The 27,640-nt window shown below is 34.2% G+C and overlaps 2 protein-coding genes across 3 annotated transcripts in view; both read left to right on the top strand.

Moving 5' to 3' along the window:
* Positions 1-16,005, top strand: part of LOC117113484 — a 39,717-nt gene extending 23,712 nt beyond the window's left edge. The window contains exon 13 of the mRNA XM_033256823.1: positions 14,905-16,005. Coding sequence (XP_033112714.1) covers positions 14,905-14,912 — 8 coding nt within the window. The 3' untranslated portion in view covers positions 14,913-16,005. The remainder of the gene's footprint in view (positions 1-14,904) is intronic.
* A 3,086-nt stretch (positions 16,006-19,091) lies between these two features.
* LOC117113462 overlaps positions 19,092-27,640 on the top strand; it is a 15,512-nt gene continuing 6,963 nt past the window's right edge. The window contains exons 1-3 of one of the 2 annotated variants that reach the window (XM_033256794.1): positions 19,092-19,218; positions 23,110-23,246; positions 27,516-27,580. In XM_033256794.1, the coding sequence (XP_033112685.1) occupies positions 19,158-19,218; positions 23,110-23,246; positions 27,516-27,580 (263 nt within the window). In that variant the 5' untranslated portion in view covers positions 19,092-19,157. The remainder of the gene's footprint in view (positions 19,219-23,109; positions 23,247-27,515; positions 27,581-27,640) is intronic. The other variant, XM_033256795.1, reaches the window with a different exon arrangement.

The raw sequence follows: 27,640 nt of genomic DNA, 5'->3' as shown, positions 1-27,640 counted from the left end.
TTGAAGACCCTATAATCTGAACAATAGCCCTAGCACGGTATAAACAATCAGGAGGATTAGTTTGCTCAGATCGTGTTACTGAGCGCAATATCCTTTGTAGTTTACCGCTAAAGAGAAGGGCTTTATTCAAATTTTATCATTGACGGTTATTTCTCATGAGAAAATATATATGCTTGTTATAAATTTTCCGCTTAAATAGAGAAATACCAAATAAATTCCATAAAGTTAATTATACACACATAATATAGTCTTGTGGTTATACTATATAAATAACTGTTACCATAAATATGTTGTTTTTTTACTGTAAAAGCACAAGCTATTTATTTCTATTTTAGAATAAGAATATCTTAAAAATATAAAATAAAAATATACTAGACACTGCAGTTTTTCTCTCTTTATGCGGATTTAAAACAATGTTTATTTCTGAAATTTTCTCCTGGTGGTAAGAAGGCGCATGGACGATTGTTTGAAATAAGATACAGTTAAGTAATAATTAAATATTAAAATGGAAAGTAAATTTAATCAAGAAAAAATTCTGCTACAGTAGGCCTACTAGTACAAATCTGTGTAAAAAAACTCACCAAAATAATATAAATATTTAACATTCCCAAAGGTGGCAAAAGGCCGGGTGGAACGGGCCTGGGTGGCAACGGGCCTAGGGTGGCAACGGTCCATGTGGCAAAAGGCCGGGTGGCAAAAGGTCGGGTGGCAAAAGGCCTTGCACCAAATACGTATGGACGTAACTTGGTTGACTCTTCGCTCAAAGTTGTGTGACACTACCTAAAGGTGAACATAGGCCTACTGTTCGCAATACCAAATTTTAAAAATACATAGTGGTATAAATAGGTAGTAATTAGAATAATTACTTCATGTATCTAAATTTGCAATGTTAATAATAATGATATGAAAGCAGATGTTCAATTTCTCGTAAAATGAGTAGATACTCTTAATTAATCTCAGGCTATTTGAAATGTTTATTACCTACGGAACACCGATAGACATTTTATTGAGCATTAAACACGTAAGCACACTGGGCTATATTTAACTTTGTTAAATTAATTAAAATAATACATTTTTATTTCAATTATTTTTAAACAAATATACAAATTAGTAGATATTAACTTATACGCTAACTTTCGTCTTGTCAACAATACTTCATCAGGCTGAATGAGCTTGATGTTTCGATGTCTGTGAAACGTCACGACAAAACAAGAAACTATTCGATCATATAACATTTTCATTTTAATAGCCAATATAAAAAATACTCTAAATTTTATCATCTATAACTAATTAGTTAAAACGGCCTATGTAAGTTATAAGTTATAATTCTGTATAGTTCAGTCGTCTAATCTTCTCTGACTGTGTGAGTGCGGAGATCCGTTCAAACATTAGGTTCTAGTTTAAAATGGGCTTATTCGCAGGTTATAGTAATGCGTTGTCTTTCGAAAAAGACGTCTGTGGGTTGTACTTGGATGTATTCACACTGAAGAAATCTACTCCAATACAAATCATTCTATTATGCAAAACCATACGTAAAAATATAATTAGGTAACACTCGAAACACTTTAGCAATAATGGTATTACAACTTTATATTTATGTGAATAATGGTAAAAAAAATATAACGAAATGCAATATATGATATAATGTTAATATATGATATAAACTATCAAAAACTCATTTCCGGATGGAAGAACCTGAAAATAAAGAAAAGACTGGCCTTCATTCCATGTACCAAATTATATATTACTTTGATATGACCATTATTAGGATACATAACTTTAAACTTCAAGTTCGACACCTAATAATTATTATTCATGCATCAACAGTCTTTGACGAAATATTCAAATTATTTTTAATATTAACATTTAGATTGCAAAATTAATGAGTACATTCGTTTTCTACCGCTACTTAACACTGTTATTAATTTAAACTGTTAAGCTCTCACACGTTTAGTTGAGAATGTGCCACATGGAAAGTAAACACTAAATAATTGAATTATTAATAATATAATTATTGTTAATATACATGATTTAATTATTGAACCGGTAAAACTTTTTATTTGAAAAATTATGAGGCGTAACTATAACAGGTGTTTGTAAACTATTAGTAATTTCATCAGCTAGACAATATTAATTAATGTCTGAATTTTCAATAATACAACATTCAAGCAACTTTTTATGGCTGAGCAACGAAAAGTACAATTAACATAGTAGCGACCAGACCCAGTTTTGTATGCACTTTAAGGTCCAGAAAATTTAACTGCAGAAATGGTTTTGGCTTAATAACACATTTTTTAAATGTGCCAAAAGGTCTAAAGGCTAGGGTCATTACTTGGTTCACCTGGTTTACATAGCTATATAGCCCTGATATCTCCGCAACGACAGGTGGTAGAGAGTTAATTTTGGTGCCAATGTTTTCGGAATATTCTTGTTTCTATTCGAGTCCCTTTAATAGAAACGTTTGCTGACAAAATGACTGGAAAGACTTTCTGACCTTTGACACGTTTCAAGGTCATAGCCACAGGATCCTGATATCTCCACAACCACTGGTTGTAGAAAGTTAATTGTGGTGTCAATTTGTTCAAAATATTCATGTTTCTAATTGGTCTTTTGACCCCGACCTTTTGACCTTTTTTAAAATGTGTTACCCAGTCAAAAACGATTGGACCACCATGAACCAATTCTGGACTCAAATTCTCTGGACCTCAAAGTGCATACAAAACCATTTTTCAATCTAAATGCTAATATTAGAAATACTTTGAATATTTCGTCAAAGACTGTTGATGCATGAATAATAATTATTAGGTGTCGAACTTGAAGTTTAAAGTTATGTATCCTAATAATGGTCATATCAAAGTAATATATAATTTGGTACATGGAATGATGGCCAGTCTTTTCTTTATTTTCAGGTTCTTCCATCCGGAAATGATTTTTTGATAGTTTATATCATATATTAAACTTGCATTTCGTTATATTTTTTTACCATTATTCACGTGAATATAAAGTCGTAATAACATTATTACTAAAGTGAGTGTTTCGAGTGTTACCTAATTATATTTTTACGTATGGTTTTGCATAATAGAATGATTTGTATTGGAGTAGATTTCTTCAGTGTGAATACATCCAAGTACAACCCATAGACGTCTTTTTCGAAAGACAACGCATTACTATAACCTGCTAATAAGCCCATTTTAAACTAGAACCTAATGTTTGAACTGATATCCGCACTCACACAGTCAGAGAAGATTAGACGACTGAACTATACAGAATTATAACTTATAACTTACATAGGCCGTTTTAACTAATTAGTTATAGATGATAAAATTTAGAGTATTTTTTATATTGGCTATTAAAATGAAAATGTTATATGATCGAATAGTTTCTTGTTTTGTCGTGACGTTTCACAGACATCGAAACATCAAGCTCATTCAGCCTGATGAAGTATTGTTGACAAGACGAAAGTTAGCGTATAAGTTAATATCTACTAATTTGTATATTTGTTTAAAAATAATTGAAATAAAAATGTATTATTTTAATTAATTTAACAAAGTTAAATATAGCCCAGTGTGCTTACGTGTTTAATGCTCAATAATGTCTATCGGTGTTCCGTAGGTAATAAACATTTCAAATAGCCTGAGATTAATTAAGAGTCCCTACTCATTTTACGAGAAATTGAACATCTGCTTTCATATTATTATTATTATTAACATTGCAAATTTAGATAAATTAAGTAATTATTCTAATTACTACCTATTTATACCACTATATATTTGTAAAATTTGGTATTGCGAACAGTAGGCCTATGTACACCTTTAGGTAGTGTCACACAACTTTGAGAGAAGTGTCAACTTAACAAGTTACGTTCATACGTATTTGGTGCAAGGCTGTGCAGGTAGGCCTATTTGTCAATTTTTTAACATTTCACCTTATGATCTATATATTTGACTTGGACCAGTTCTCCGCTACGGTTTAGTATAATAAATTAGAAAAACATAGATCTTGCTGTGAAGGAACTGGAAGACGAATGTTGTGTCTGACATTTCCAATCCTTACTTTTTATTTTTTGTAAATTCTGATAGTCAGATCTTACTAGGCCTATATAAAATAATTATTGATCTGTATATTTCTATTTAAGTCTAAATAGTGTATAATAAGTTCCCTGTAATCTCCACGTAGGCCTATATTATCCGCTTTTTATGTAACAAAATTATATTTTGTACGCTACTGTATCATGCAAGGTAAATTTGTAAGTCTTTAATTCATGGAGCTATACGGTACGTTTTATAGTTCCATGGTATACTTGATACGTAAAAAGGCGCCGTTATAAAAACATGTGCAGAGCCAATTCTGGTAAGTAACTTGAGAGTAAGCAAACGGTATAGGTCATTTCTATAGTAGTGGCTCGTCGTATTTGAAATTTTATTTACGAACGACAATAACAAGCGGATGGAGTATGCATGCACAATCTGGTTTGACGTAAAATTATCATTTCGTCTTCTGGTTACGGTGACGCAAATGTGTCCACAGCGATGTATATTAAACATAGCCTATGTAAATACGAGTACGTGATTGTTCGAAATGGCATCACGTGACTAGCTACGAGGATCGGAAACGTTATATTTCCCCGTATGGAAATATAACTTTGAAAAGTGATCGGTCTCTGAAGTCACCGGATTACACCCGCATTGCGCCCGTAGTGAAGATGCTAGTCGAGCGCACGACCGATCGCTCACGAACTGTGAATGTGTAAGCCAGCGCTTCGAAAATGGCGACTTCAAATAGGTCTAAGTTTAAATCTCTCTACGAAGACAAATTGGATAGAGTTATTGACGAAAAGGATTCTCGGTGTACAAAATTAGTTGTGAATTTATCCGTTAATGTAGGCCTACTCAGTGAATATTGTAAGGCCAAGGAATCATCAATTAGGCTTAGGCCTACTTGCATTGAAATTTCACAACAACGGAGCTCAACGCGTTTCTCCGGTCAATTTTCGCAGAGGTTAGGAGAGCAAACGGTGAATTGTACGCTAAACGATCAATAACGCTACGCTACGGACTACAGAAACATTTTTAAATCGTGACGGTAATATGAAGTATTTTGGCTATGTAATAAAACAGATATTGTGTAAAAGTTAAATAAAAGTTCTTGATATTTTAAATAAGGTGTTCAGTTAATTATTTGCATCTATTTTGGCTATGTAATATTGCCTTTTCTATCGGTGTAATAATAACATTTGATATCCCCTTGGGAATTATATATTTTTTCTCAGGACTATATTTTCCCTCAGCGCTACGCGCTTCGGTAAAATATAATCCCTCGAAAAAAATATAATTCCCTCGGGAATATCAAATGTTCTCTAAGCAAAGAAAACCAACGACTTAAACATTTCGTGTGCCAACGCGCTAACCTTCCATCTTGAATTAAACAGTTATTAAATATTAATTGGTCCTACTTTAAAAAACACCATATTATAAGTCTTCCTAACAAGATTTAAATTAATTAAATTTTTAAACTATTTTTTTTTCTAGATTTGATATCCGTACAGAATATAAAGCAAGATATGTTTCATTTTTGTCGGATCATCTATTCTTTGGCTTCAATGTTGTTCTATGTTAAACTAACAACAACAATATAATTATCTCCTTACTAATGCTGATACAATTTCTTCAGAAATACGTTTGAAATTGGTAGAGCATGAAAAATATATTAAAACATACATACAAAATATTATTAGCTATTACATAAAAATGGACCTACATAAAACATGTCGAGTACAAAATTTGAAATAATATTTATCAGCAACAAAAAACTTATATATTTGTGTAATTTATATAATTACTATTAATATAATATAATATTTTTATTATTAAAATCGATATTGTTATTGTTGATACAAAACTTCATATATTCATACAAAAATTGATGTTATAAATATAAAAACATGAAAATTGAATAAAAGTATTATATTTAAAGATAAAAATCAACAAGAAACAGTCAACAGCTATTTAAAATAAGATTAATCAATCTAATCAATCATCACGTATTTCCTGCCTCTTGGATATTGTTGCTAGGGTCCCTCAAAACGACAGTGTAAAAACATACGCAAGCACGTGCGTCCGTGGGACAGCACGTGTTTTGTTGGAGACACTTGAACCGACAGAAAATGGTGATTGTTCTTCCCAAACCTTGGTAAAATGTTTATTATTCGACTAATGTCTGTCAGGAAGTTAATTAATAATATAAACCGGTAGGGCCTACCAGCTACTCTCGTTTGTCGACAACAGGGGCTGTATGGACCAGTACACAGGGGGCTACTCGTCTCGAAAGATGTACTGGGTTCTTTTAAGTGCACAGGAGCCAATTTGCCTACACTGGGGCCTACGGTTTATAGTTCTTATCCGAGAAGACCACCAGAACCAGACGAGCGTGCCGTTCGAACCAGCACCGATATTTTGGCTGTAGACTGTTCCCTGGTTGTAGGTTGCGGCGCCCCTGCACTAACCGCTCAGCCATCCAACTCGCCATATATATATGATAGTGATATTGATGAAGATGATGTTCTTGATAAAGACGAATGTGATGATGATAATGGTAATCATGATAATAATACGATGACGATGAATATAACAACGAAGATGATGATAATGATGACAGGGGTGGCGCCAGGATTTGCCCGACGGGGGTGGGGGAGGGGGTCCCGGTCGGAGGGGCCGACACCCCCGACGAAGTGTCAGATTTCCCCGACGAAAGCAAAGTGGGCGTGGTCGAGCTTCGATTAAAAGGCTCCGAAGGTGGTCCAGGGGGCGAAGCCCCAGAAAATTTTGACAATTTAGGGGTTTCAAAGGTTTATTTAATCGATTTTAAAGTCTACTGATATGTAGAAAATACACATAATTTTTTTTCCTCCCCGACGAATTGTGCTTTTTCTCCCCGACGGGGGGCAGCTCTCCCCGATGAGGTCCTGGCCACCCCTGAATGATGATGGTGGTGACGACAAAGATGTGGATGACGACGAGGAGAATGATCATCATCATCAACATAAAAATAATTGTCATCTTCTATTTCTCTTAATCAAATCTTTCAATTTCAGATTTGTTCATTTCTTTTCCTACTACAGCTTTCCATTATGTTGATTTTCGTCGCCATCATTCTGGGAACGTTCTCAGTGTCCATTACATGTAAGATTATCTGAAGTTGGTTTTATTTTATATTTTAGCTTTAGCTTTACTTTGGTTGATTATACATGCATAATATCTTTACATTGTTACTAAAATATTCAAATCAAGATCCACAGACTGCACTGAAAACAGCCTTTGAACAAATGTTAGAATTCATTTAAATGCATGTTAATATAGTAAAATACATTAGGAAGAGGTAAAATATTTAAAGCAGCATTTGTCTAAAGTGGTTTAAAATTGCAATAAAATTAACCAATTTAAATTTCATTTAAATGTCTCATGGCATATTAAAATTAAAAGGAGGTGAAATATTAAAACATGGAAGTCTTTTTTAAACTATCAATAAAAATTACTTTTGCCACATTTCATAAAATTTTCTCATGGCAGATGGAAGAAATGATTCCCTAATCCTCTGTCTTCCATTGTGGTGGATACGTTATGCGACCAGTTCAGCTAATTTTAATATACTGATAAGGAGGATGATGATTTGTGTCTGATAAGTTTAGGCCCTACTTTAAATGTATTATAAGTGCCATGATTCCAGAGTCACGTTCTTTGATATCTGATTCTATGTATTATATTATTCATATTGAGTTGACTTAGATTATTAAACCATTTTTACAACTAAACATTATTTATAAATTTGAGAACATCATTAACTACATATTTAATAGGAAAGCTAACTATAAAGGAAGCAACTACTGCAAATGCTCGAAGCCCCGCGGCGCTTTTAAAACTGTTAGGGGCGCTTCATCTCAGCGCTTATTCCAGAGCGGCACTTGTTTTTTATTAATTATTATTTTTTTATTTTTTTACACGCTAGCCTAGGGAATTTCTGAAAAATATACAAAACAACAGTCTGGCGTAAAAATACAAACATTTCTGCTGAAGTTAATTCATTTCATTATACCTGAGATAACCCCACAATGAAGTTTTTTTTTGGCTCCACGCCAGCTTTTTCAGATGAGTTAGAGCAATTTGAAATTTTCATGGGATTTGGCAAAACATTCACCTTCTGACAGGCAACTGCTTATATCTCTTTTGAAACTTAAAGTATTTGAAAAAAAATTCTCTTTTCAGTGATATGCAAATCGATGATGTCCTGATATATAGGTCAAATCACGTGACCTTGCCCACAATAAAACATTAGGGGCATCATAAGTGTCCTAACTGAGGTGTGAATTTCCCGAATACAGTATATACTTTGTGATATATTTTGGGTTTCTTACTAGTCCGGACATAATCGAGTTACACATCATTGGACAGAGAATCTTTTCCTCTATCCGACGGTACCACTTTCAATTCAATTTATTCAAAAATAAACTCCAAACAAGGAGAAGCATACATAAAAACACGTTAAAATATTGGAAATAAAACATTGACTTAAATTATAAAATGTCAACTAATTTAAACACTGCACAAGGTCACCAAACTTGGATCTACGAGCAGAATGTTAAATGGTAATCATTCTATAAACGTACATACAATGATGTTTTGATTTTCGAGAGAGATATAAGCAGTTGTCTGTCACAAGGGGATTTTTTTAGTCAAATCCAATGTAAATTTCAAATTGCTCTAACTCATCTGGAAATGCTGGCGCGGGGCCAAACATTTCACTGTGGGGTTATCTCAGGTAGAACCCTAACAGGCAAAATATTGGGCGATTTTAAGGGGGTCGGGCAAAAAAGTGTGTTGGATCCATATGGAAATAATTTAAAGGCATAGGGATTATGTAAAACAAATAGGCATATCAAAGATATTTTCCCAAAAAATTCTATAAAAACAAAGACCTTTGTTATCGCTGGCCAAATCCTAGGGTAGCAGCCTACACCACATCGCAAGCACGCCATTGCCACCAGCGGCGTACTACAGGAATTACACAAACTGACCTATAGGCCTATGGTTTCGTAGCGCTTGTTTTCGGTCGCGCTTAATTCGAATATTGTAACTAAACATACAGTTTTTAAACAATCATATTAATTTGTGATGATTATTAACAGAAAATTACAAAAAAAAAAAAAAAAAAAAAAAAAAAAAAACTTAACAATAAAAGATTACTTTTAAACAATTTAATCAAGATTGTCACGACCCTTCAACTGTATGCGTCGCCAGGCCATATCGATCTTAGTAATCTAAATAGCACAGTGGTTATATATTAAGGCGTCTGCATAATATACAGCACAAGGTCCGGGTTCGAATCCAGGTTGTGAAAATTCGTTTTACGCTCACAGATTATTATTCTTTACCGTTTAAAAAATAAATATAACCCCATTTCTATCTCTTTGTCGCTATCAAATCCTCATTTGGACTGTTGTGTAAACATTGTGTTTTCTATTTCAGGTACGGATGCGACATCGTCCGAACCTAGTAAGTATTTATTTTATGGCAATAGCCTCCATTTATATATATATATATATATATATATATATATATATATACCTGTATATATAATGAGTACGAATGCACAAAGTAGAGTCGTATACGTTGACATAATAGACATAAGATAATTTTTTATTTCAAATATTTCGAGCACAATATACTGACAATAATAATATACTGATTTAAAATGCAAAGGTATTAGACCTAAATCTCTTATAAAAACTTATATATGGCTCCAAATGAATCTTTCTAGAATAGTTTGTGATAATTTAATGAAGAAATGTTTAAGTTATTTTGCTGACGATGCGAAGTCGGGTGTTGTGGATGAGGACCATTAAATAATTAAATTTGTACTCTGATTAAACCATATAAACGCAAGGTGCGTTATCTAAAGATTTTCAAATCAATTAATGCTAGGTTAAACGTAAAATTACCGTGAAATGCATAAGTAAATTTCGCTCTCAATCACTGAATAACCGCGATATTTATCAAGGTAAATAAACTAAAAATTCACCAATTTAAGCAGAATCGTCTCATATAGCTCGCAATTGTTACGGGTCTTCATGTACCTCGCTCTTACCGTTGCAGCTATAGTTCGAGTCTCACTAACGTCGCGTTAATCTGGAAGTTGACTTTCATTGTATATTTTTTTTACTTCATAATAATTCTCTTTACTAGCATTTATTATTATCATTTTTTGTTTTACGTGTGCTTTTTACTTTATACTTTTTGATTACTTTTTTTGTTACAATTTCAACATCACTTCTTATAATGGCAATGAGGAATAACTATTTGTTCGGTAATTGCATAAACAGACATAGTAAGTCTAGTTACGTGTTGTGTATGTGTGTGTGTGTCAGGAAAATTAATAGGAGTTTAATAAAGCAAATACAAATAAACAGGCATATTTATTGTCACTTTAGGGGTTTACCTAGGCTGTTTTGAGGACAAACCAAAAAGAGCACTGCCGTCAGCTATCATCATGGGCTCTTGGACGATGACTATAGATAAGTGTTTTACACATTGCATTGATAGTGGATATATGTTCGCTGGTGCACAGTGGGCAGGTCAATGTTTTTGTGGCGAAAATACATATTCCATTTACGGCAAGCGACCAAAAGAGGAGTGCGATAAGAAATGTAACGGGAATAAGAAGGAAATGTGTGGTGGTACTTGGAGGAACTCTGTATATACTACTGGAGGTAACAATTTATGTTCAATATACTTTGTTTTATAGTATGCCCTATGTTATTTCAATATTATTGTCTGCGTCAGAGAATAATATATCTTGCCCTATATGACATGTCATGGTTCTGAATACTCAGTACATTCCTTAATAAAAAAAAAAATAATAATTCGGGTGGGAATCGAACATACTATGCATAGTAAGGCTAGTTGGCTTTTCCCGGCAGATGCTGGAAAAGCCTTTGTTTTTGTTCCAGTTGATTTTTTTCTTGCATATCTTCTCTCCATTACGCCTAGCCAAGTTGATTTGGGTTTCCCAACTGGTCTTTTAATTAACACTTCTTCACTGAGAGCGGTCTTGAAAAATCAATATAATGTAGTTTGATTTGTCAATGAATGTCAAAGAATCAGTTATAAATTAGGCCTAAATCGGTTTACTGTCAGGAATGTTTACTGCATGAAGAAGAACAATATTCCCTCCCATATTATGAGAGCGTGTCAATATCGATTAAATTTTAGTTACCTTCATGTTGTTCGTGCCAGCAAAAGATGAGCAAGAGACAATTGGGGCCTTAGTCAATACAACAATAGAGGGCGTATCACATTGGTCTCTGTTTAACGTGTGAGCATACTAGTCTTGTATTTGCATACCGTAAAGTGTGAAATTAATTGCCCTGAATCGGATTCGAGAATTAATAGCCCAGTTGGTTATGGCATCTTAAAAAAAAAAATAAATAAATAAAAAAATAAAAATGGTTATAACCTCATTTGTATCTCTTTGTCACTATCCCCATAACATATTTGGACTGTTGTGTAAACATTGTGTTTTCTATTGTAGTTACGACACCGACAACGTTGATATATATACAGTCCAAATAATTTCAGGGCAATTAATTTCACTTTTTAAGGTATGCAAATGCAAGACTAGTATTTGATGCTCACACGTTAAACAGAGACCAATGTGATACGCCTTCTAGTGTTTTATACATACATATACATATACATATATATATATATATATATATATATATAATATATGATAATAATAATATACTGATTTAAAATGCAAAGGTCTGAGACCTAAATCTCTCTAAAAAATTATATATGGCTCCAAATGAAACATTCTAGAATATAATAGTTTGTGATATTTTAATGAAGAAATGTTTAAATTATTTCTCTGACGATGCGAAGTCGGGTGTTGTGGATATGAGAACCATTTTAAGGGATAAACCATATAAACGCAAGCTGCATTATCTAAAGATTTTCAAATCAACTGAAGCTAAGTTAAATGCAAAATTACTGTGAAATGCATGAGTAAATTTCGCTCTCAATCACTGAATAACCGCGATATTTATCAAGGAAAATAAACTAGAAATTCACCAATCTACGCAGAATTGGCTCATGTAGCTCGCAATTGTTACGGGTCTCCACGTACCTCGCTATCGCCGTTGCGGCTATAGTTCGAGTTTCACTAACGTCGTGTTAATCTGGAAGTTGACTTTCATTGTATATTTTTTTTACTTCATAATAATTCTCTTTACTAGCATTTAATATTATTATTATTATTCTGTTTTTCGTGTGTTTTTTACTTTATACTTTTTGATTACTTTTTTTGTTGCAATTTCAACATCACTTCTTATAATGGCAATGAGGAAAAACTATTTGTTCTGTTGCATAAACAGACAGAGGCCTAGTAGGTCTAGTTACGTTTGGTGTGTGTGTGTGTGTGTGTGTGTGTGTGTGTGTGTGACCTAGGCCTAGTAAGTCTAGTTACGTTTGGTGTGTGTGTGTGTGTGTGTGGGTGTGGGTGTGTGTGAGTCAGGAAAATCAATAGGAGTTTAATAAAGCAAATACAAATAAACAGGCATATTTATTGTCACTTTAGGGGTTTACCTAGGCTGTTTTGAGGACAAGTCAAAAAGAGCGCTGCCGTCAGCTATCATCATGGGCTCTTGGACTATGACTACCGAGAAGTGTATTACACATTGCCATGATAGTGGATATATGTTCGCTGGTGCACAGTGGGCAGGTCAATGTTTTTGTGGCGATTATACATATTCTATTTACGGCAAACGACCAGACGGGGAGTGCAATAAGAAATGTAACGGGAATAAGAAGGAAATGTGTGGTGGTACTTGGAGGAACTCTGTATATACTACTGGAGGTAACAATTTATGTTCAATATATTTTGTTTTATAGTAACATTTCACACGTACTGAGTATTCAGTACATTTCCACTTCAGGTAGGGCAAAATTACACCTATACGACGTTAGTTACGTCATTATTTTCGTAAACAATAAGAAGTTACTTTAGAAGACTAAGGTGAATAAAATTTACGTTTAAAGTATAAAAATATTAGTTAAGCAGATTGGCACACCAGACTATTCGGTAGAATATTAGGTCCTATGTTATTTTAATACTATTGTTTGCGTCACGGAATAATATATCTTGCCCTATTTGACATGTCATGGTACTGAATACTCAGTACATTCCTTAATAAAAAAAAATAATAATTCGGGTGGGAATGGAACATACTATGCATAGTAAGCTAGTTGACTTTTCCCGGCACATGCTGGAAAAGCCTTTGTTTTTGTTCCAGTTGATCTTTTTTTTCTTACATATCCTTTTTCCGTTACGCCTAGCCAAGTTGATTTGGGTTTCCCAACTGGTCTTTTAATTAACACTTCCTCTCCGAGAGGGTCTTAAAAAATCAATATAATATAGCACTTGATTTGTTAATGATTGTCAAAGAATCAGTTATAAATTAAAACGGTTTACTGTCAGGTATATTTACTGGATGAAGAAGAAGAACAATGTTCCATCCCATATTATGAGAGCGTGTCAATATCGATATTAAATTTTAGTTATTGTATTGTCTTTCGTGCCAGAAAAAGTATCACATTGGTCTCTGTTAGAGTTCCTATGTCTCTGTTTAACGTGTGTGTATCAAATACTAGTGTTGTATTTGCATACCGTAGAGTGAAATTAATTGCCCCGATTCGAGAATCAATAGCCCAGTTGGTTAAGGCGTCTTACAGAAGAAGGTCCCTGGTTTGAATCCCGATTGGAGCAATTCTTTTTACTCTTGCAGATTATTCTTCTTTACCGTTTGAAAAAAAAATGGTTATAGCCCCATTTGTATCTCTTTGTCACTATCCCCATAACATATTTGGACTGTTGTGTAAACATTGTGTTTTCTATTTTAGTTACGACACCGAAAACGCCCGAAACCTAGTAAGTATTTGTTTTATGGCCATAGTCTCCATATATATATATATATATATATATATATATATATATATATAGTACACAAATGTTCATGTGCACTTTAAAGAACCCAGTACATCTTTCCAGATGAGTAGGGGGTTACCCTGGTGTACTGGCCCATACGACCCCTGTTGTCTCGTGATGGAATTGCCACTTTGAAGAGTGATTTAGTTCACTGTTTGGCATATCCTTGGTCCTCGTGCCTAAAGCTAAATAAATTATATTAATCAATGAACAAATGAATGAATAGTAATATTTCATTACAAACATATAATGCAAACTCAGAATATAAATACTTCATTTGAACAACATGCCTATATATATACAAATATATATATATATATGTATATACATGTATGTATATGTATATATATATACATATGTGTGTATGTATATATATTATACTGTATATATATATATATATACATAAATAAATAAATATATATATATATATATATATATATATATGTATATAATATCAACTAATAATACGATTAACAGTTCACTCATATTATCATTTCTATTAAGCCGTGTTCTATATTTAGCTGCTAAGGTATGCTTTCCTTTATTAAAGGTTTCTTAATGTGATGACCTGATGGAAGCAGAACGAACTCTGCCGGTCAAGTCCAGTACCATTTCGATTTTAATCGTACTAGAATTTTACAACAAAAAATTACTAAATTCTTCGCACACTTTCCTTAAACAATGCAGACCTTTATCTCTTCCTCTCTTAAACCATATAAATTCTGTGCAGACTATTCAGTAATACGTCAATACGAGGCCGGTAAACTGTTAAATTCAGAAACTGCAGCCCGCTACCCTCAAATCACCGTTTTGTGTTTTCCAGATCAGTCTCTGATAAAAACTAATACTTTTTAATCTTTTATTTTACAGGTCTGTAATATGGATGTACTGTGGTTGATATTCACTGGTATTTATAGCCAACCAAATCGATCGATAGCCAACCAAACGTCATCATATTTAACTGGCATTTCTTTACAATTATCTAAAGTAATATAAGAGGCTTTTAGATTTTCATTTCTTCATAATTATATAATTAAAAAGTAGTTCTTTCAATTATTTAATTTCAGTTAATTCAATTATTTCTTTTGCATTTGTTACCTTTCACTTCAAACAGAATTAATAGTATTGTAGCACCTTATCAACAATGTTATCTTATAAAGATTTGTCTACACTATACGATACAATACTCCTTTATTGGCATTTTAACAACATGGTAAAAATGATATTAGTATTGATTGATCCGATAGGCAAAAACAGTAGTACGTACAATTCAGAAATATAAACAGAATGAATAAATAGGTAACTTTAAAAAAAAAAATACATTCCGTGAGAGAATCATATGGCTGGGTGGGGATCTCAGGATCAAGAATGGACCACAATGACCCACCAGCTGAATAGAAAAGGGGACAGCGCTGCCCTGAATCTGAAAAACAACCAGAAACTAACACCAAAAGGTAAAAACAATCTTCGAGCCACAGAGAAAGAAAACAGCTAACTGTCTGCTGGTGGAGTATAATGAGTCTCCCAATCACCCGAGAAGGTCCCCACCCACCAATACAAGACATATCAACATTCAATAGAGGATAATTTTCAATTTTATTTTTAACACTATCAAATTTTATGTGACAAAAAATGAGATGTGCCCATATGGCTACGATGACGTCTTTCACATATCAAATTGTATCAAAAAGGTTGAACGTGTTCAACTCTATGTTCCATCACATTTTATGCGACTCTTTTTTTTTAAATGAAATTCGATAGTGTAGACGAAACTTTATGCTGGGTCTAACATCTATCTGCTAGGGTTAAGTTTATGAGTAGGGTTAAGTGGCTGTTATAATCAATTTTGTCGATATCATTTTGGGTTCTAACATCTATTCTGCTAGGGTTATCAGCAATATGCAGTAGAACAGTTGCTCATTCATGACGTAATGAAAGTCAAATAAATATTTCTCAATGATGTGAACATAATAGAATGTTAGTGTTTTTTTTTTTTTGTTTTTTTTTTTATCCTAATGCTTATTCTTTTGTCTGGTTAGTAGCGGCCCAGGTACCGTATCGCAAAATAACGTTTTTTTTGGGGGACCCCGTCAACCCCGCCCTGTGCCCGCCGAGAATATCAGTCCCCTTATTGGGTAAAATACTGGCCCCACAAAATGGACCAGATTACGGTTGGTGATTACCTATTACGTTGGAGTATGCGGTTCAATGGGTTGCCGAGTCCCCCTTTTCTAGCAAGCCTCCTCTTAAAAGCAAAACCAATCCTCAACTTGCATCAAATACCATAAAAAATACTAAAATTTACCATATGCTAGAATGAATCAGCTCCGGGGAACTTCGTCTCCGTCTTCCTTCTCACTGTACCTCTTCACTTGAACCCATCATGGGCAAAGGGTCTCCTGTTGGATCTTCTCAGTGAGAGCAACGACAAGTCACCTGGCCCGGGGCCGACAACAGGGGCGGATCCAGCGGTGGCCTTGAGGGCGGATCTTCTCAGTGTGAGCAACGACAAGTCACCTGGCCCGGGGCCGACAACAGGGGCGGATCCAGCGGGGGGGGGGCCTTGAGGGCCCGTGCCCCCTCCCGTCAGTCAAGCCGAAAAAGAGGGCAGTGGCGGCGCCAGCGGGGAGGCAGGGGGACTTAAGTCCCTCACCGGACAGGTCAAGCCCCCCCCCCCCCGGACTGAGTTGTCGGGCAGTTAGACCATAAAACATATAAAAATTGGCCCACACCAAGCCAACACATGTCTGTCACAGTCCGAGAGTGCCATTTTCGGCCATCCAGAAGTTGATACTCTTTAAAAAAAATCTCATTTGGGAGGGGAATCCCCCTATCAAGCCCTTCTCCCAGCTCGAGCCTACGAGTCCCAACTGTCAGAAAACTAAGCCCCCCCCCCACCAGAAAATATATCCTGAGCCACCAAAGAGGGTAACAAATTTGAGTTAAAGAGAGGAAGAGCTAAAAAAGGAGTGCACCCATGAGTTCAGTGGCGACACAGCAGTGGGCGAAAGGAGAGCTCGATTATTTACCACTTATTGGTGGGGCTGAGGTGGTGGGCGTGAACTTCATATTTCCCCCCGGTCAGAAAATCTCTGGATCCGCACCTGGACAAAGTGTTAGTATTTTATTATACAATTACGAGGTCCCCGTCAAAGTGGAATATCAAGCAATACCGTAGTGTGTGCTATATGTGAATTCTAGTAGCCGTTTACTTTATTTTTTTATGAGTATTTAATTAAACGTCCGTTTGAAGTGGCTGTGGACATTTTGGGTGGGGAATTTATACTAATATAAAAGTGTTGTCAAGTGAGTCAACTTAGGGCATTCGTGAATTGAACACGTCGTATTAAATAGTTTTGTTTTTTTTAGTCTGGTGGCCCGGGACTACTCCAAGTTGAATCTAGATACACTGTATGGATTTCAGACCTTCACACGTTTTTCACAAAGATAAGAAACTGTTGAAATTGTTATCCTATTATTGGTTTCTGACATGGTAAATTATTTGAAATTTGGCTGCAAATGGGGTCTCCCACTAAACAACGACTATAACTTTTTTCTTACTGCCTTTTCGGGCACCGCCCACTTATGCTGCACGCTTCGGGATACAGTAATTTACCTTCAAGTCTTCAAGTTGAAATCGACTGGTTCATTTCATTGAGTACGAATTTTCGTTGCGTATTATCTTCATTCGACTGGTTCGTAAAATAGACTTCGTTGACAACGAAAATTGTCAAGTTAAGTTATGCACGTGACCAAAAAAAAATATGGCCGATTGGTCAGTTTAGCAACAACATTTGCGTTAATATAATTTAGATTTAATTTCAGAAAGTAAAAATTATAATATTTAGGCCTACCTACATTGAAGTCAAAAAATAATTGTAGGCTAAACTGAGAATTCAAGAACTGGATGAAAACATTTTTTTTTTACGAAAAACCCATACTGCCACAATTCGAAGCAGCTTGATTACGCAGCGTATATCGCGGTAACTATGCAGCCATTTTGTTTTGTCGAGTACTAATTACCAGTTTTCTATTCGACTAGTCATCTTCGTTAAGGATTTTACCACTGCGCAGGTGGGCGTGGTTTAAAGAAGAACGACCAGTCGAATACGTTGCTTCCATTAATTTTGTGCGATTTGTGTCAGTCATTTAGGGGGCGCTATTCGAGGAAATAAAAGACTTGGGACATTAATATTTGAGGAAGGTGTACATTCCAAATAAGGCTCTAGAGGGGCGTTTAATGGAGGGGAGTTTATTCAAAGCGGGGTGTTTATTCGAATAAATATTGTGACAAAATAATAACGTTACAGTACAGTTACACTGTGCTATATATTCATTTCATTTCATTTATTCATCAACAATAAAAAAGACAAATAGCATAGGCCTAAATATAAAAATGCAATGATGAAAAGGACAACCAAAAAAACTCAGAAAGAGCTTGTAAATGTAAAAATGTGTAAAAAGTAAAAAAAATAATAAAAGGCCAAGTAAAAAACACTGGCCAATGCCAACAACAGCAAGTAATATACGGTAAGTAAATTGAATAAGGAAACACACTCAACACCACACACACACACACACACACACACACACACACACCCACACATACACACACACACACACCCTCACACACGCGTATGCCCAAAGAAAAACCTGGAAGCAAAAAGGTGAATAAATAAATGAGTGAATAAATAATAATTTATTTTTCTTTAAGAATAAAAATAATAATTATGATTTAAAATAAATATATAAATAAATAAATAAATATTAAATAAATAAATAAATAATGTAAAATCAAATAATAAAAGTAATAAGGAATAAAGAAAATAGTTTCAATCAAAAAAAGATAATAATGTTAATAAATATTAAAGATAATAATATAAATAAAAATTAAAGATATGATATTAATTATAACAATAATAATAACGATAACAATAATTTAAAAAATAATAATAACAACAGTAACAATATTAATAATAATCAAATAGGCATATAAAATAAAATGCAATGGCGGCAGATCGCACAAAATCGCGGTACGAGTTTCCTTGTAAAATATTGAGGGCGCTATAATAATAACAATAAAAAGGAAATTTCGACAGCAAAACATTTTACTTTTCACGATCATGGCAACAGAAGGGAAAGAAAGAAGGTGTTGGATAATTGTGCACCGACAAGATTTAGAAGGTAAATAGCCATTTGGCCATATTCTTTAGATGTTGAAGAATATAATAGTAAAGCTATATATATACATTTGAAGTTACCCATCTGCTTGGTCCTTTCTTTTAGGCAGCTCCTCTGTATGTAGGCCTAGGAGGCCTATTCTAGTCTAGTACTTTAGTTGCATTAGTTAGGCCAAGCCTCAAGGCAGCAAACAAAAGGGTTTTGTGGTTGAGAATAGGCCCTAGGCGTAGTCCCATGGACTAGGCCTAGATAGACATATTTTGGCAGTGACATTCTTACCTTAGTGATTCTTACCTTTAGTGATATAAGGAGGCAATGAGTTAATACTCGTAGAGACTGCCTCCTCTCAATGTTTCCATGTGTCGGTCATAGGAAACTTTGAAGTGGTATTAGTGTTGTGCATGAGACTACATGTTGTGGTAAATTGTTCCATGGTTTAATTACTCTGGTGTCAAAGAAAGAGTCTCTAAACACTGTTTTGTTTCGGGGAGTTAAAAGTTTATAAGAATGACCACGTGTATGATGAGTCCTAAGTTCATGGATGTGAAATGTTAAAGAAACGCTGAAAGTCGATATTTTCAATCCCATGAATTACAATTATTAGTTTAAAAACCTCTATCATTTTCCCTCTAATCCTCCTGTCTTCAAGTGATGGTAAACCAAGGACACGTAATCTATCCTTTGCAGTTAGGTCCTGAAGGTTAAGAACAAGTTTCGTAGCACGATTTTGAACTTTTTCCAAGGCATTAATGTCCATGTGGAGACCATACCTGTACAGCATATTCCATCAAGGGTCTAACAAGGGTTTTATAAAGAGGGATGAACATTTGCTTATCCATATAGGTAAATGTTTTTCTAATTCTACCAACCAAAGAATTAGCTCTAGCAACAACCTTGGTAATATGAGTTGATGGCTTTGGAGTAATAATTATTCCAAGATCACGCTGTTCAGTGACAACTGACAGCTCAACGTCCCCCATAAAGTAAGAAAATTGTGGGTTTCTAGAACCAACATGAAGAATGTCACACTTAGTCTCATTGAACTAAGCAACCATTTACTGCTCCATTTCAAAAGCATCTATATCCGCTTGAAGAATATCAGCATCAATTTTTGTTTTAATTGTCCTGCATCATCTGCAAAAACCTTACCAGAACTACTCAAAACTTCTAACAAATCATTGACATAAATAAGAAAAAGGATCGGTCCAAGGACCGACCCCTGTGATACTGCAGAGGTAACAGAAACCCAAGATGAATAAGTACCTTTCACATTGACACACTGTCGACGATTTAAAAGAAAATCAGATATCCAATAAGGACTTTCCCACGAATACCAAATGCAGATATTTTAGCTTTGAGACGTTCATGGGGGACAGAATCAAAAGCCTTGCGGCAGTCTAGGTAAATGACATCTGTTGGAAGACCAGCATCACGATCGCAATAGAGATCGTGAAAAAACTCAAGCAGTTGGGTTAAACATGACCTACGTGAACGGAATCCATGTTGAGAGGAACTAAGAAGATCAAAATTTTCAAGATGGTTCACTACAGCTTTTCAAACGATTTTTTCAAAGATCTTACATAACCGAGGTGAGACTAATTGGTCTATAATTAGTCGGTGAACTTGGGATCCACCCTTAAAGATAGGTGTCACAACTGCATCTTTCCAAATTATTGGAAGAGAGCCAGAAAGGAACTTCTTGTTAAAGATAATGTAAAGAGGAAGAGAAAGGGAGCTGACGCATTCCTTTAAGACCCTAGGATGAACATCATAAGGGCCGGGTGATGAGCAATTGTTTAATTTCTTAACTATTTCCGTAATGTCATCAGGAGAAAAGAGGATATCCTCGAGTGGTGGGCCTGCAAAATCAAAACTTGGTCTAGGAATGTTGCTGCAATCTTCCTTGATAAAGACAGATTTAAAATAAAAAATTTAGTGAGTCATTTATTTCCCGATGTGTAGTGGAAAAGGATCCATCAGGTGTTTTAAGTGGTGCAATACCAGGTTTTATGGTACAGTTGTTTCGAGCATAGGAATAAAAAGCTTTATGGGTTTTTTTTAACATTTAGGGCAATGTCCCTTTCAAAAAGGTACTTTGCAGTTCGTATATCAGAAACTGAGTTATTTCGAGCTTTGCGGTATGCTTTGTAACGCGTCTGGGTGCGTCTTTTCATGTAACGTTTCCAGGCCAGGTTTTTGGCTTCAATTTTAGCAAGTACTCTTTTAGCCATCCCCTTTTTATTTGACATTTGGGCAGTTGGTGGAACTTTGAAGAAACTTTGAAATGTGGAATAAATTTGGATTTTGCATAATTTTATTTGTCAATAAATATGTCCCACATTTCTTGCGTTGACTTCCCTTCTGGTATAGTTGCCCAGTCGTGAGACGAAAAAAAAAATTCATTTCAACATAATTGCCTTTATTAAATACTTATAACTAAACATTGTGTCTTCAGAGGTGAAGGGGTCTTCAGTGAGAAAGTCAAAACCTAAAACTACATGGTCACTAGCACCAACAGGAGGAAGATAACTAAGATTTTCAATTTCATTTTCTGTCAAAATTGGATTCGGTAGCGATGGTCAGTCTGTTCCTCTAAATCGTGTTAGGTTACGAACATGCTGAAGTTAAAAAATTGTCGTTCACTGTGTCGTAAAAGAGATAGGAACACGTTATATCGTCATTGCGGACTTATAAAATCCGCATACGCTATAAAACTAATAAAAGAAAATGCATACTTTTGGAGTCCGTACTGAGCCCAAAAAATCCGCAATGAAAATATAACGTGTTTAGGGCTCAGCTTCAGTGGAACAATTTAACGTTATTTCCCAATTAATCTCTCGGAAATTAAAATCACCTCAAATATTTAACTGATCATATGATAAAGTACAAATCTTACTTTATTGAACTTCTGATAGAAGTATTGTAATTATATGTAGAATTTGGTGGTCGACAATATCGCAACACTCAATTCATATGGAAGCCAGGTTGGATAAAAGTTTGTATACCTACCTGCCTTGTTGACAATTAATACTAATAAAATAAGGAGGTGGATATATTTACGTGACTGTATTATTTCTCATTTTGACTAAATACAATAACTGACTGCTTTTTTTCTTCATTTTTTACAGGCCGTCAATTATTTTTTGGGGTCATTGTCTTGGTTACTATTCCTGAGTACCCGGTCGTCTGTGGCAGGGCAAATGTGTTTCCGGTTCCTTTGTTCTAGCCACCTAGGCAGAGGTCTGGGAATGTGCTAGGGTGGTGATACACTGATATGGATGGTGACCCCAAAGAGTATTTGCATCTTATTTTGCCTGTCTACCCATCCATGTCAGTTTAACATAAAATTAATATACAAAAACAAATAGGTAAATAAATAAACAAATAATTAAAATAAAATGAAAAACAAATGCAGCTAAACACGGCTACACTTTGCAGGTCGAAAACGGAGCTGTGAGCAACTCTGCTAGAGACGGATATGTGCGCCATATAAGATGATGTTATTATTGTTATTATTATTATTTTATTACCATGACTACATAGGGGCATACAACAGTTTTTTTGTCAAATTTGATAGACTGTACAGGGCTTTAAACCATATAAGATGATGTTATTATTGTTATTATTATTATTTTATTACCATGACTACATAGGGGCATACAACAGTTTTTTTGTCAAATTTGATAGACTGTACAGGGCTTTAAACCATATTATTTAAAAAAAAAACTGTCCATATATAGTCATGATATGCCCATATATAGTCATGATGTGCCTATATATAGTCATGATATGCCTATATATGGTCATGATGTGATGTCATCATGACATGTTTTTGTCAAATAGATTTTAATACTCTGTTCAGGCTTTTATGATGCCTTGATTTTATTTCAACAGATGATGACAAAGTCACGGAAGTTGATGAGAACCAGCCCCCAGTAGCTGTCCTCTTCAGCATCATGGATAGTAGTGCGGAAGTCAAAAGAGCTTTCAGGAAAGCCAGCAATGTAGATAATGAACAACTAATAATCAAAGTAAGTCAGCCTACGAGGCTAGGCCATAATCAGGCTAAGACTGGCTGTAGGCTGTAGCCTATCCCAAATGAAACATCACATGATTTTTACCTGTCTGCTTCGACCATAAAAGTGATCAAGTCTGTAATCTATGATGCCAGGCTGTAGTCAGGCTGAGGCCTAGGTTGTAGCCTAGCCTAAATGAAATCATCACACAATTTTACCAATCTGCCAGAATAGTAAACTCACGACTCATGTTCTTTTGAAAAACGATCAAATATTTATTCATCGCATTGTACTACATATCAATTCAACTGTAGTAGCATGTACTGCAGTAACAATCTGCATATGCACAGCGAAATGTACATACGTGCGCATAAATGTTCTGATCATCACTATAGCAACCTATGACAACAATGAGATTAAATATTAAACAAAAACTTTAATAGGCAGCGATTTACTTTAAAAGCAATTATTGTAGTACTGTATAGTACTTTTCTATACACTAGAGGAAATCATTGGTTTAGATTAATGCTATTCATAACAAAATTTGTATTCATTAATCTAAACCTTCATATAATAATTTCCACTAGTGTGGTATGTTACACAACTGTAAAAATTACTTTTATTGTAATTATGCAAAACCAATGCACTCAAAAACTACTAGGACTACAAACTTACCAGTCTCAAAAACTCTAACTACATACTATAGAATAGATAAAATTTTCGAGATACAATTGAATATCGATCCATATTTTAGATAATGACAGAAAAATGATAATTTTACCATCGTTTTTTTTTTTACTGTACTAGAGCTATTTCACTAGCCATATTTAGTCAGTGCGGTGTGATGTCACTGTACGCAGCACAGTCATTTGATATCTGCTTGATAATTGCTTTATGCGCTGAGATTAATTCTGCTCAAAATTTATTAACAAATTGTAATGGAATTAAAAACAAATTGTAGTGATACTAATTATGGTTCATTATGCCTGTGGTTTGTGCAGTAGGCCTATATCAGAGAAAACTTAAAAATTTAAACATAAATTGCTCATTTCAAAAGAGATGTTTAATACTGTAGATTATCAAGCATGTAATTTTAGACTGTCAGTTTTAGCTGCTAGGCCCAGGCTATGCTGTAATATAAACACCGGGATATCGGTGAATATAAACATAATATTTCCTGTACTCTATTTTAGTAATTTATAACATTCTTGAAAATCTACAAGAATACCAGTACATGAGGAGAACCCCATTTCCTCTAATCTTTTTGAATAGTAAATTATTCCTGCCAAAAATGGTGATGTCGAATAAAAATAAAATTTTATTTTTTGCTAATTACCCCACTCCACGCCATGAAAAATGAAAATGTCAGAAAAAAATAAAAGTTTTCTTTAATTTTATTACGCCCGCTGCTGCCTTGAAATATCCACAATTACGAATTGCCTATTTCTATTCCTAAGTATATAAATTTAAAGCATTTAACCATCTCATTGCTACAGTGTTAAATGTTCACCAATACAATTTTATTTTATTTTCTCCCTCGTCTGGATATATTTGGCAAAAATGTTTGCTAAATATAGGAAACAAAATTTTATTTTCATTTTTTTCTTCCCTCCTCTGTTAGTCTTTATAACAATAAGTCCTCGAAACAAGCTATAAAAATGTTTAGCCTCCAGATGTAAAATGTAGGTTGTTTATAGATAAAGTGACAACAAGCGCGTTGTTAGACCCTGGTTTAGTTCGCGCTTACATGTTTCTGCCCATGGTGAGTGGAGAGGCAAGCTTTTAATACGAAATCCGAGTTTTGATTTTTTTGATTCATGAATACGCCATTGAACAGATTTTTTACACTGGATATTGAGCACCATGTAAATTTGAGCCATTGAATAATGTACTGGCTATGGTACAGTATGTTTCTGTTCGTAATGTGCAATAAAACTTTTCATCCCCAATAAATAATAGTTCATCATCATATTGAACACCATTGATTCTACTGTCATCCATGGCTCATTGCCAACAAGTGCTAAGATTGTTGCATTGCCTTGATTGCCTTCTAATGCATTATTAATGTATTATTACTTGTCTCTGCTAATGTGGTACAGTGCAGTTCATGATAAAGGTTAATGTGATTGGCTCTTTGTTGTCATGTGAACCAGTATTTACAGTCAAATAGTGCACAGAGCAAAATGTGTTTTTCTTATCCAGAAATGCATTTATTACTATAGCAATTTTATTACTTAAAATCTGTTAAATCAGAATTTTTTTTGGAAAATACCTTATTGTCTCTAATAAACGCCCCTCTTCTAATAAACGCCCCTGACTTTTTTTTTCATTTTGCAATGAGTGCCAATCAATTGGGTATCCAGTCCATAAAAAGGTTGACAAACAAGGAGTAATACCTTACTGTGTGCTGCTTTCTTTGATATGAAATGAAATAAATACTACTCAAAAAAGCTTTAGCCTAAACGTTTGATGTTTAGGCCTACTGTCTTCACGATCACTAGGCCTAGGGCCTAGGCCTATTTTGTGTTTCTCTCATGGTATTTCGTTAGCCTTGTAAAAACAGGGTAAGCTGCAAACTGATGGCAAACGACGGGTAATCATGTATTGTTAATGTGTCGCGTGTTCGACGCTGATTTGATTCGAGGTGTCTGGTCAATGAAGTCTATACCGTAGTGAGAATGTTTCTTCAAGTTAAGGGCAGTGTTCTGCATGCGGTGGTGCAGTGCTAGTTCATGAGGCCGACATGTTTTTGACAAGCACGTGATTGCTGTGAAAGAGAAGCACCGCGCTGCATCGTCGGACATCTACCCCAAGAGAACTCGAAGATATTTCATTTCTTTTTGAAACACAAGGAATTATTGATGTTCAAATAACCAGCAACAAACGAAGGAACAGCAAAATAGCAGGAGGCCTGGAGATACCCTGCACATTAACTTGTTCCTCTACAAATAAAGAACTTATTGACCGTTTAAACAGCTTGTTTTAGTAATTTTTGATTTTACAATTCACCTAGTAAACGCCCCCCCCCCCTTTTGAAAAAATGCAACGCCCCCGGGGCGTTTATTAGAGACAATTCGGTACTTTTTTTATCATTCGCATTATAGAATGTTAAATTTGTTTTTGTCAGTCATACTGCGATTGATGCACCTGGAAATACAATAAAAATTATCTATAATTATCAGTTAGTGGTGTATCTCTATACCAAAGTTACCATCATGTGCTTTTATAAGGAAAATGATACCTTTCGGTTTAAAGTCCTCTTCTGACTATCATATTTTTCTTCATTTCTGGTTTTATTATCCAACTCATCGCAAACTTAGTTGAATTATGAAAAAATTTACATAAGCAAAAAAAAAAACAGACTTAACAACAATCACAACAAAATTAAGCCAAAAAATTCAATAGAAAAACATAAAAAAAAAACCTCCAAAAAAAGAAAAACACATCAAGGCAACAAGAAGTTAACCCAATAACGATAAAATACATCAAGAATTAAAAATATAAGAATCAGCTCAGAAAGGGAAACAATTTTCAAAAGGATTAAAAAGACTACTGTATAAACAATAAACCAGTAGCAACAGCAAACACAGCACAAATGCAGCAAAAAATGTATTTTATTTCACCGAAAACTGTTGTATATCTATATCATCATGATGTGATGTCGTCATAAATATATTAGGTCACATTTTTTTGTCAAATAAAATTTAGGCTTTAAGGCTATTGTTTGTAGTATTTTATTTGCCATTAGAATTAATTATTGCATTAACGTCCTGGATTTTAAAAAGGCAATTACAGCAATTATATGACTTTAGAGACCAACAACAGCTCAAAATTTCATCCAGTTTTGACAGCGATTACTAGGCATCTGCAGGCATTCTCATCACCACAGCTGGTAATAATGATAACGACAATCTCATATTGAATCCATCATCACAACAGTTATGATGTAGATTTCTGTTTTGTTTCTAACTAAAAATAAACTGTCTTGATTCATATCTGTAATAGCCTTAGCCTATATTTAAATATAATGTATTAACAATTATTCAAAAAAAAAAAAAACAATTATTCAAAAATTAAAAAAAAAATGTTCAGTATTTTTAGTTACCAGTTAACTGAATATTAATTACTAATTCTTATCAGTAATAATATTAGCCTTTTAGATGTAATAAACATAAATAATTTAAAAGTTCAGAATATGTTACAGTATTTGTAGTTACTATCAGTAATAAGTTTATTTAAAATGAAATATGAGAAAATATCATTTTTTAACATTTTTTTTTTCAGTTGAGAAATAAACGTGGATCAGTGATACCTATAAATGGTTTTGTTGCTCCAAATACCAAACATATGTAAGTTTTATCTATGTTGAATTTGTTTATTTCTTGTTTAAAGTTTCACAAATTTTATAG

The sequence above is a fragment of the Anneissia japonica genome, unplaced genomic scaffold (assembly GCF_011630105.1).
Source record: "Anneissia japonica isolate Jap-2015-1 unplaced genomic scaffold, ASM1163010v1 scaffold493_len2256704_cov171, whole genome shotgun sequence".
In the NCBI taxonomy this organism is placed as follows: domain Eukaryota; kingdom Metazoa; phylum Echinodermata; class Crinoidea; order Comatulida; family Comatulidae; genus Anneissia; species Anneissia japonica.
The sequence above is the reverse complement of the archived record's forward strand: the minus strand, read 5'-3'. Positions and strand labels throughout refer to the sequence as shown.